This window comes from Aphelocoma coerulescens, chromosome 1 (assembly GCF_041296385.1).
Source record: "Aphelocoma coerulescens isolate FSJ_1873_10779 chromosome 1, UR_Acoe_1.0, whole genome shotgun sequence".
Taxonomy (NCBI): domain Eukaryota; kingdom Metazoa; phylum Chordata; class Aves; order Passeriformes; family Corvidae; genus Aphelocoma; species Aphelocoma coerulescens.
Window position 1 is genome coordinate 65234845 of NC_091013.1, and position 12092 is coordinate 65246936.

Consider the following 12092-nt stretch of genomic DNA (forward strand, 5'->3'; position numbering starts at 1 on the left):
CGCTCTCTGTGTGCCTGTTGCACCTTCCAGCAGCTGGGAGGAACTCACAGATCTTATCTGTACAGCAGCAGGTACTGAGTTTTTTGTTTTGCATTTGCTACCCAAGGGAGCAATACAAATACAATAGCATGCAGTCTATGTGGTAAACTTTCTTTCACACGTAAGAAGTGTGAAATAACTTCAGTATACAAGTAGACCAGCAGTTTTCGGGTTTGATTTCATTAATGAAACATTTTTTTTTGTTACGCCAAAAAGGCAGATATTTTGGTACTTGCTTCACCATCGATATTCTCATTTTTGTCCGTGTTTTGCTATGTACTTAATAAATTTTTCCAATAGACTTCCTTTCATAAAGCAGCAGTATTTGCAGAATTCATCTGAAAAGCAGACTTAACCTAGCCACAGTTGTTTTCATGTGAGATAGACTTAATATTATTCCCAAAATGATGGCATTTTGATAATTGTGGATGCCTCCTGTTGCTAGCATTGTTATTTAAGAATTTTGTTCTTTAAGGCAGGAATTCACTGTTTAAAAAAGATAAAGTTAGGGGAAATATTTAAGCTATGTGTGTGCAAAAATATTCTTTTTATCTCATCATAAAAGGCTTGGAACTTTCTAGAGGCCTTCCATTGTCATTGCTTGTGGTTTCATTCTCAGGTTTAAACTATAGGAAATTTGCCCCTTCTTATTGCTGAACAGCTTTTAGTTTTGATAGAACTAGAGTGGGCAGACTGCTTCTTAAATAGAAGAAAAAGAATTATTTAAAATCTAAATTCTCAGCTCTGGAATTTTTAGTTTTCCAGCAATGTAGTAGGTTTTATAGAAGACCAGAAAATGTGTGAAGGGTTCTTTTCGTTTTGTGGTAAGTTCAGTTTTCCTATGGGAAGAACTGGGCTTGCTTTATAAGCAGCTATATGACAGGAACTGGATGGGGGTGAGGTGATAAATATGAAAGGCTTCAGTCAAACCAGAATTGTCAAAGCAAAACTTCTCCATCCAGCTTGCAGAAGCGTTAGACTGTGCAAGCTTGGCTTTCTGAATTTGGCTCATCTTAAATGAGCCCTATTGAGTATGTTCTGTAAATGTGCTAATGCAGTGATACTTGTGTTTATACAATGTTTTCAACATTCTGGTAATTGGATAAAAATGCAGCCCAGGCATTTCTGTCTTCTAGATTTAGAATCATTCTGATTTACACTTTGCCATAGCTTTTGAAATGTATCCTCTTTCATTTTGTCAGTGGTGCTCAAATGCCAGAAACCCTGAGGTCTAAATGTTAATAGTCTAGCCAAAAAGGGAACTTGTCAGGATTAACAGGTCTGCTTAGATGCAAGAACCTTATAATATTACATTTACTGCTGGAAAAGTATGAACAAATTGCTCTTCACTGATAAAACTCTTTAGAAAACAACTTGAAAGAATAAATAAGGCTAGAGGATACTGTGATCAGGTGGGATTTTCAAAATCACCAGTCTCAAAGTGAGCCTCACTGGGTTCTCTAATTTTAGCTAAGTTCTTTGTGTAATTCTAGAAGTCTCATCTTTGGTTATGATGGTGCTTGAAATTACAAATGAAAATCATTTTGTCATTTGCAAGAGATGATGCAAGACTGTCTAATTACAAGTGACATGTAAAGACTGAATGACAATCTAGTGCTCCCTGCCGTGTTTCAAAAGAAATGAGAAGGGCACTAATGAAACCAGTGGATTTGAAACAAAAGGAAATTTGGGTTTCTTAGTTTTGTTCCCCCAATGCACACACACACACACACAGTGTGAACTTTTTTACTGTTGTGAACATTAAAAACTTTGCACAAGTTTGAAGGAGGACATAACAAGCTCACAGAAGAAAAAATTTTGCTGAACACACAAATATATCTGACCCAGAAAGTCCTGAGATATGACTGATGAAGTGGTGTTGCACTTGAGAAAGCCTTGTGTGCTTCTCCAACTCTTATGTTGTTCCCCAGGCATCTAGCCTCGTCTGCCCTTGGAGTCAGGATTGTAGATTAGTTGCATGTTTGGGGTCTGATCCAGTACTGTCATTCTTATCTTTCACCTGATCTCAAGAGCTCTTTTTCAATTTTTGCATTTCTGTGACTGAGGTTAGTTCCTTAAGAAACAAAAGCTTGGAGGTTGATTTTGGTTAAGGATTCCTTACCTGCCTGAACAATGTTCTGTAGGGATTTTTTTACACACTTTTAGATGAAAAATATAAAGACATATTTGACTTGGTATTGGTATTTTTTTAAATGTAAAAGACTTGAGTACTGAGGTGAAAAAAGAAATTGCCTGACATTCTGTTCTTGTTAAAGCCAGAAATTAAAACTTCAAGCTGAATATAGAAAGTGTAGAATAGGACATCTTTTGATTTTGAAGTAATGGTAAATCTGAGGTGTTTATAGTAAATATTCTTTTTCCTTGTCTTTTAAAACTACTTGTTAATTCTCTAATTATCAATATCTACCTGCCTTGGTTTAGATCAAAAACATGCTTGGAATCAATTAAATTTGGCCTGCTTTTATTTTTATAGGAAGTGTGCATTTTCTGCACTCTGTAGATGAAGAAACCACACTAAAAAGAACAATTTCTCAAGTTTTGATCTTAAAACTGAACGCTTAACTCTCCCTTTGTAGGAATGTGAGTAAAAATAATGCACTTTCAGGAAGTACTGGTTGCAACACATTCAGATCCTCACCAACTCTGACAATGTAAGCCTTTTTTCATTTGAGATGTCTTGGCATGACTTAGGAACATAACTTCTCATCTAGATTTTACATTTAAATTTTGGCATAAGACCTTACCAGAGAGACAGAAGAGTTGGTATCAAAGACAAGAGCAGAAAGAGGGAGTGCATCTGTTGCGGAATCCACCAGTGAAAGCATTGCTCCATCCACACCTCTCCAGGATAATCTGTTGCAGAACCAGAAAAGGCGGAGAAAACCTCATCCAGTCCTGAATAGCTGGTACCCTGTCTTTATATCAGCTTGTGGGAGGTACTGTTTTACTCCCCATCTTCCCAATCACATCAGGAATTTTTCAAGTAATGGTCTGATTCTCAGCATTACAGATGATGCTTTTTGACTGCATTGGGTTTTTTCGTTTGGGTATTTGTTGGTTTGTTGGTTTTTCTTCCTTCTGTGGAAGAGTGGAAATGTTTAATAAAAAAAATACGAAGTTTCCTCAAATAGCTTCTGGAGACTGAGCTATTAGCTGATCAGAAAGGTATTGCACTGTGTTGCACTGTGCTCTTCCCAAAAAACAGAAGCTGCTGCGCTGGAGAGTGAGTGCAAAGCAGAGAGAGCTATTGTCTGTGCTTCTCCAGGCTACTTGAGGTAATACACCCAGGAAAGTTCCGTTTAAAGGGGAGTGCTCATATATGTGACTTTGTCTGATCGTTCTGCTTTTAAGTCAGTGATGGGTTTTTACTTTTCCCTGCAGTTTTGTGATCTCAGAAAGAGTAGCTTCTCTTTACCGGGGTGAGGCTCTGGGGTGCTCACTGCTGTAAGGCAGAGGGCTGTTGCTGAACAAGTTGTCACTCAACTGAGTAACAGCTTTGACGAGCTCAGGGGAGTAGTGCCCTGGAAACATAGCCCAGCAGTGACATTGGGGCCTATTCTCTCACATTTCTTGGAGGGAGTCTAATATTAAACAGACCCCTCAGAGAGAGAGGCATTGAGACCTTAGAGGTGCATATCTGGTTTTGGACTTTGGATTTGTCAGTGGCATATGGAAAAAATAGAGAATTTCTACTCATGCTGAGAGTTTTGAGCATTTTTTTGAAATCTGATATGAATCAGAAGATTTTAGGTTTCCCAACAAAGATAATTGCTTATTCTCAGATGTTATGCAGACATTTATATCTATGCTATCTTTGTAGCTTAAGCCCATACTATTTCAATTTTCCTAAGTTCTGTGGCTAAAGATTGAAAATCCTGTTGAATTTAAAATTCAATCAACTCTGGTTCCCAGCAGCCATTGAGTAACTCGGTTTCCCAGAAGTAGGAGGCAATGTATGGTTGATTTATAACAATTAAACAGAAGCTTTGCATAGGGAAATAAACTCATCCAGATTACAACTTACCATATAGTTTGATGGCTCAATATGCATTTTCTCAACATTGATTCACTACTCTGTATATACAGCCCTGGTGTAAAAATGTCTCAGTGCTGTATCTGTGTTGCAGTTGACTGGCCTAAATCTGAAGAGCAAATTTGTTTAGACTCAGTTTTTATTCTTGACTCCATTGTTTTTGGGGAGGAAAAAACAACACTTATTTTACCTTTTAAATTTTATTTTATTTTACAGTGATGTTAAATTAATTCTGCAGAAAATGTACACAGTTTTCTAATAGCTGGGAAACATGTATAGCAGGATGTTGTAATGCAGTTTTGTCTATGTATTCCTGTTTGTAACAGTAATATATGTATATTCCTCCTTTTACCTGGTGCTGACTTTTCAAAGTGTCTTGATTAATTTTGCCAGCACAGAGCCCCAAGTACTTAATTTTTAAAACTTTTTAAAGTTTGAAAGAAAATAGCATTTGAAGTTTTAAATGCTCATGTTAAAATTATTTCTAGGACACAAAAATTGAGAGGAAGTTGTGCTCCAAAATTACTGCATCTTGAATTTATGGGACACCAAATAGTTTCCTGGAAGAAATAATTGACTTGATGCACATGTTCATTTCTAGTTAGAAAAGGTCTTGTTTTTCTAAGAAACTGTACTTTGAGATTGAATTAACTTATTCAGAGGATGTTATTTTCCTCAAAAGTCATGCTGAGTCGAAGAACTTCTCACAAAAGAGTTTAATAAAGTGGTATTGTACCTAAAGCATTAACTTCAGTCATCACAAGTTACTTTGTTCTAATTACCACAGGCTTCTGAGGGAGAGGTGAGAAGGAAAACCAGTTTGTCTGAGACGTTTCCAAATGCTCTAAACTACCAGACTTAATTGCTTTATGGGGGCCAGGCTTGTGGAGAGAGCATGTATTTTTATCAGATAAGCCTGGAAGAAACAGGGTTCTTGTAACCCACTGATTGAAGCCTCCTGTGAAAGTAATGGTCCCTAAGAAGGAAAGTGCAGAGAAAAAGACAGGGGGAGAAGTAAGAGACAAGAGGGAAACTCTAGAGAACTAGATGCAGTAGCTGAAGTGATATGACAATATGGGGCAGTTTTTCCGCAGTGTAAAGCAGGTTAACTTCACCCCCATCCTCAGTAACTTGGAAACTGATACAATTAAATTGAGCAACTGTTTTAACTTCAGGAAGGAAAAACAACCTACTTTTTCATTTGTGTTTGACTTGACAAACAGCCTTTGGACTTTGGTTAACCTAGTCTAAACCCTAAAGTTCATTTCTAACATACAATCTGTAGGAACAGACCTTTGACATAGATTTTTAAAATACTTTTTCTGTGTGCTGTTATGCTTAACACTTTTACAGCCTTGTAATAAGCTTTTCAGATGTGAAGGAAGCACAACCTTTACATATCAGAATATATGTCCACAGCTAAGAAATGTGCAGGCTTCTAATTCCAGTTTAGTCCCGATAGTCTTTTAATACAGTTCATATTGTAGAGTCACTGTCAAATATTTTCATTTTTATGGTCTGGAGGCTGTGTTGAATGAAGTTTTCTGAAACTGGCCTTTCAGAGAATCTGACGTCCCGTGGTCTGGTGGACTGATTCTTTTTTATGGAATTTTGAATGGTATCGGATGTGAAGTAATAGACTATGGGGTCAAAACAGCAGTTTGAAACAGCAATGCACAGAGTGATGGGGTACATAGTCCTGACTGCAGCCACCACTGAGCAATTGACCCAGGTCTGTGTTCTCATAAGGGAGTAGAGTATTAAGGTAACATTATAAGGCACAAAGCAGAAGCAGAATATCACCAAATGGACAAAAATCATTTTGAGTACCTTTTTCTTGCTTACTTTATTCCGGCTTAATGTAAGCGGTTTATTCAGAGTCCGTAGGACCACAGTGGAGCAGGTCACGTTCAGGATGAGCGGAATAAAAAACCCAACAGTTTCGATGAAGATAACAATCCGGGATAGGTAGGTTTTCCACGTGTCCTCTGAAAAGTTTTCAAAGCACGTCCTTTGCTCTGTATTGTTCCAGCTGTTTGTGGACTGGAAAAAGCTTGCTGGTGTGCTGCCTGCTAGCACAGTTATCCATACTGCAACACAGACAATCTTTGCATTCCTTTTGGTCCGGAGAGTCTTGGATCGGAAGGGGTGTACGATGGCTAAAAAGCGATCCACGCTGATGCAAGTCAGAAACAAAATGCTCCCATACATATTTGTATAAAAGAGAGTGACAGAAATCTTGCAGAGAATGTCTCCAAATGGCCAGTTTCTGGTTACAAAGTAATAAATCCTGAAGGGTAATGTAAACACAAAAAGCAGATCTGATATGGCTAAATTAAGCATGTAAGTTGTAGTCTCGTTTCGCACTTTTAAAGTACAGGTGAAAATGTAGATCGCTACACAGTTTGCTATGAGGCCAAGAACAAACACCATGCTAAAGATACACCCATATAAAGTATATTTAAAGGAGTCCTCAGTGGAACAATTAGAGCTTACCATTATAATGGTATGTTAAAAATTCCTGTGATTTGATGTTTTCTCTGGTATTTTTATTGCAACTTTTTTGAAATTCCAGAAGAACTTGCAGGTCAGATGTATTTGAACAGCGTGCTTTGGCGAGTTTGTTACGCTGCTAAACTTCAGGGAAGGAAGGTGAACTCTGTGGCAGGGGAGTACATCTCCAGCAGAAATCACCAGGAAGTCTCTCTTCTCTGCTGAGTGCTATTTGTAATCACATAGCCAGTCTGCAAAAGTCAGAAAATGCATCATTTGTGGCAGATGAGGTCACCCCAAAGCTTGCTTAGTTCCATTTCCCGCCTCGATTCAATGAAGCCATTGTAGGACTTTCTGCCTTACTCTTGGCTGCAGATTGTGATGGCGAAGGCTTGTCCATCCGAATTTACTGGGAGCATGTACTTTAGGAAGTGTTTTCCTGGACACTGCGAAGTGTCGGCACTTGCATTTCCCCCTCTCCCTTCTTTCTGTACAGCAAGTTTTTCGGCTCGCTGCCTGGCCCCATGGGGCGGGAAGCAGAAGGGAGGGAGCGGCTTGCCAGGGCAGAAACCGAATTCCAGAGCGTGTTCGTTCCTGCAGCCCACAGCCCTCGGCAGCTCCTGCCAGCCCAGCTCCTTCTGGAGAGCAGAGCAGAGTGCCCGGGCAATTTGTAGCATGACATCACAGGAAGAAGAGGCCGGGCGCTGAAGAATGGTTTCAGTTTGGTTTGTTTGCCTTCCCCTCTCTGCAGTACCTTGCAGATGTAGCTTGCAGAGTGCTGCAGCTGCCTCTTAACTCTTTCCATGCTCCCTGAGAGGTCCTTTGTCAATGTTGCTGGGGTCCGAAAACTTTTCAGTTATAACAAGACTTTGCAGTGTCTAAATAGCTCCCTTGCCCTTAAGTTCCTGTCTTTCTTTGGAGATAGTAGTAATTGTGGGATTTTATATAGGACTGAACTAACATTATGCCTTTTGTTAATAGCTTTGCTTGTAATAGAGGATACATTAATCACCAGAAATCAGCTGAGTAGTTCTGTCTAAATTCCCCCAATACACCAGTACAAACCTCAAGAAGGACAAAGTAACATTGATAGGTAATTAAATAAATGCGCCAAATAATTACTGAAAAAGAGGGTTGCTTTTGGATATTCACAGGACTGAGATGTGTTGCAGTGGGAGGAGAGATTTTTTTTTTTTTAACATATTCCATATTAGAAAGCACACCCCAAGCTTTATTTCTAATCAGAAAAGTGGTTCTTTTAAAAAAAAAAAATTGATTCCAGTGTTTTTTTGAAATGTTGTGATGCAGAAAGTGTTTTCTTGAATATCTAAGCACAGAATTAATACAGCAAAATGCATATACTCTACTGTGGCTCTGGTAATTTAAAGGGGGACAGTTACCACATATGCACAAAATACTCCCATTAGTCACTGATAATTGAAACAAAACATGTTGTAACTAATTACATTGTTAAGTAAATATTTTTTAAAAAGTTGCTCTTACTGCCTTTAGGGGCAGATATGAGATAAATCTCAGTTTAGACAGACTCATTTATTAAACAACAACTTGGATAGACTCACTTCTGGCATCAGACACGGTCTATTTCTAAGTCTTAGAGTAACAAACCTCTTCATATCTGGCTGGGTGGCATGGTTCTTTTGAACTGTATTTTAATCAGTTGCACCTAAGCAAGGCTCTGGGGCAAAACCTTTCTAGTCTGCTGTGAAGGAGAGTAAATAATAGCGCTTCACAGGGTTTTGGCATAGTTTCTTGTAAGGTATGTCAGACAAAATTCAGAAACATGCAAAAGTGGGTCTTGCTTATTTTATTTCAGGTTTTCTTTATAGTTTTCTGTGAAACATTTTCACCTTGATTTTGAGGTGAAATCAGGCAGTTTAACTTCAATAGGCTACAACCACAAGAAACCTTTTTGACTATTCTTGAAATTCATGCTTAACTGTAAGGCATAGTGCACCTTGGACATCTAAGTCAGTCAGGAAATGAAAATGTGAGCTTGGCAGAGTCTCTCATGTGTCCAACTAATATGTACCTTAGCATAAAGGTTTTCCTGGCTTTTCTCACAAAAGCAGTCATCTCACCCTAAATTTTGTTTCTGTCCATGGCAGCCTTGCATGGTGAAAGAAGGGCTTTCCTGCAAAAGTTCTGCATTGGGCTACGGGAGCTCTGCTCTCAGCTTTACTGCTCCAACTTTCTTTGCACAGGAAAACTGTGTGGGGCAGGCTCAGCTACTGGAACGAAAATCCCTGAAGTACAGAAATTTGATGTCACATGTCAAAGGCTCAAGAAATAATTCATGTTTAGGGAGAGAAACTAATGGCAATGAGTGTGTATCTCACTGGTTAGAACTTGATTTGGCGTTTGGACAAAGGTGTGGGTGCACAGAGGCAGAGTGGGATGTCTGGTCCCTTTTACCACTGTAAATGTGCTTTAGAGCAGTTGTGAAGGTGCATCCTCAGCCTTTGCTCCATCTGTCAGAGCTCCTGGCTTGCTGTGGCCTGTGTTGTTGTTCCTGTTACAAGTGTGGACACTATCAGAGCTGTATTTATGGCATTGTGTGTATGGTTGTGTTGTCTTTAGGACTCTGTTGCTGCTGTACCCTTGTGGTGCAGTACAGTACATGCACTTTGCACTAATTGACGACCTAAGTGATAATTTGTATATGTCCAGAAATACCATTCAGCTGCAGGGTTTCTCCATCTGCAGAAGAAAATGTGAACCCCCTGAATTGACAGTTTTTTTCCTTCCCTTCCTCTTTCAGCGAGGAGAGTTACGACTGAGCGGGCAGGCTGAGTCATTTCAGTGTAGAAGTGTGAACGGCAAAGGCGAATTTTGTACCACTTTGTTAATTTAGATGCAGCTGATTGTTACCAAGCAGTGTTTTAATTTGTGCGAGCTTGTCCAAGCTGAAGAACCTGCGTTAGTTCGCTGGGAGCAGTTGGGAGTCAGGAGTGGCCTCCCTTCTGGCCAGGCTCCAGCGTGAGCAGGGGCGAAGCTTCATTTCACTCGCTCCTTTCGTTGGATCATGTTTTAAGATGTTGGCCTTTGTGCCAACAGGTTCGGAAAGGACTTTAGTAGCCCCCAACACCTTAAATTCTAAGAAGTTTAACAGTTATGGAGGAAGAATTGATATGGTAATGGTCTTGCTTACAGCCCTTCACCACAGGCAATTTTCCTTCAGGATGGGAAGGAGGGGGTAAGCAGGAGGAAGCAGCTGCAGGGCGGGCCTTGTACACTGAGGGGGTTTTTGTCGCCAAAGGAAACGATGCTGTTGCTGCAGGGAGGTGCATATGTGAGTCTGTCTGCCTTTCTGCATTAGAGATGGGAATGAGTTAGGACCTGTCATTTGTTGCTAGTGCTAGATGAGCAAAGTCTGCATTTCCATCAACAGGCTTCCTGTGGCTCTTGAGAAGGCACAAAGGCAGAGTAAGACTGGGTTCCTTAAAGCCAGGAGCTGATGAGGTGCTTGAAATCATCTCACTTTAGCAGCGAGCAAGTTTTGTGCACTGCTTCAGTCAGTCACCACATAACTCTGCTTCTCCGAGTTTAGATACCATTTAAGTGATTTTGGATTTGTGTGGCAAACCTGCTCCACCACATGGGGTCAGAAGGAAAAGTGCTTATAACCCTTGCAGTGTGCTTGGAGAGTGGCTGTAGGACACTGCTCCTTCCTCCCCAAGACGCCACTGAGTTGGATACTTGCTCTCATTTAGGACATAGGGGGCAGGATCCCTTAAATTCAAAAGTCCGACTGGTAAAGAACTATTTCACTGAAATAAAACAAGTATTTGAAGGCTTTCCAAGCTTTTAGAGTTGTGCTGACCAGTGTTGTATGTTTGTCTGGTGGTACCCTCACCTTCAGTGCTGGAATCAAAAAGAAGTTTAAGTGGTCAAAGGTGAAATGCATTTGAACTTGTCTAATGTACTGCATTCAGTCTGTGCTGATGCTAATACTGAAAGCTCTTTAGAGGAGGGGAAAAAAGCAACTTCAATATTAAGAGCGCTGTAATAAATTCTTACAGTTTTTCCAAGGCCAGGGTATGCACTGTTAAATGAGGGTTGTCAGGGGCACAAAATGCTCTGTGTGGGACCATTATTCCGTAACTACTGTTACTGCTTTTAGTGGCACACCTGTGTCATGGTGCAGGCATTTGTTCTCACTTGGGTTAAGCAGTCTTATGCAGAAGAACTTGTGCTGTCTGGTGCAGTGAAGACAGACCCTGACAGGACAGTATTTTCTTTGACCTAAGTATTGTTATTTATTCAGTTATTTTGATGGGTTTTAGCGCTTTTTTGTCTATTTACTGGAGTTTCTCTTTGAACATGTGTATGTACAGGAAGGAATTTATTATGGTTGAGAAGGAGGGCTGAGAGCCAGGATGTCTTTCTGGCTGTGCCACGGATTTTCTGTTCCAATCCTGGCGAAGTTTTCTATAGCTTTGTGCTCTAGCTTCCCTCCACATTAAGAGCTTGTTCACTTCCACACTGGGATCTGAGGCTGTCTTAATTGCTAAATATAGTTTGAAGCCCTTGAATGGAGAACCCTCTATTAAATATGATCTTGAGATAATTACAGCGGCAACTGAATGTGACAAAAATATAGACAGATTAAATTTTTTTATTTTTAGATTAGATTTCAGCCAAGCAAAAGAATCAATTAAGAGACTTCATTTGTTTCACCTCCGTAAGTCTCTGGAAAAGTAGGTGTAGAGGAAGCAGGGCTGGGCATTTTGACCTTCTCAGCTGTCTTTTGGAGCTCCCTGCTCAGACACCCCTAAGTCACTGTAAGACTGCTTCTGAGAAGTGGATGACTGCTTTATTAAAATGTGGTGATGGTGTCCACCTATGGAGATAATGTGAAGCTGTTATGGCACTGAAGAGTCCCTTTTTTTCCTCCTGCTAATGTGGCAGGCAAGTCTTCAAATGAGCATTGTAAAACTTAGGATAAACAGAGTATTTTTATCTAGCCAGCCTAATAATCCCTTGTGACTGTTGCAGAGGCAGTTAAAGGCTCCTCCATGTCAGGAAACTTGTTAGCTTAATGCAAATAAAATCACACATACAATTTACAAGTAAAAGTTGGTTGTGTAATTGCTTAAAAAGGGAAAAGGAAGCTCAGAATAAAACTCTGGACTTGTCCTTCTTGCATGTTTAAAATTCTTCTCTTTTCTCTTAAATTGTTTCAGTTTCCTTTGAAAGAGACACAACTGCTCCTCTTCTGCTTGTAGATAGAGGAAACAATTTCTCTCCTTCTGTATGAGATTTTAGGCTGCTAGAGTACTTCCCCCCCTCCCCACGTTGGGTTGATGGAGTAAGTCTAGTTGATCTCATAGAAGGCTAGTAGAGGTTAGATAACATGAAATCTTTTCAAGCTTTAATCTGTGGATTGATTGGTTTAAAAGGGATGGACTAAACAGCAAAGGAAAGGATCATAGAGATTAAAAGCTTGAAAAGTGTATGTTGATGTTCTTCAAAGGGAAGAAAAATG

At 39.8% G+C, this 12092-nt stretch overlaps 2 protein-coding genes across 2 annotated transcripts in view; one reads left to right on the forward strand and one right to left on the reverse strand.

Annotated features, from left to right (window-relative positions):
* Nucleotides 1–12092, forward strand: part of RB1 (RB transcriptional corepressor 1) — a 71147-nt gene that overhangs the window by 36461 nt on the left and 22594 nt on the right. The gene's annotated exons all lie outside the window — the stretch shown is intronic.
* LPAR6 (lysophosphatidic acid receptor 6) lies at nucleotides 1810–7237 on the reverse strand. Its single transcript, XM_069010667.1, has 2 exons — nucleotides 6950–7237; nucleotides 1810–6837 (listed from the first exon to the last, which is right to left on the reverse strand). The coding sequence occupies exon 2, from the start codon at nucleotides 6590–6592 to the stop codon at nucleotides 5570–5572; it is 1023 nt and encodes a 340-aa protein (XP_068866768.1). The 5' UTR covers nucleotides 6593–6837; nucleotides 6950–7237; the 3' UTR covers nucleotides 1810–5569.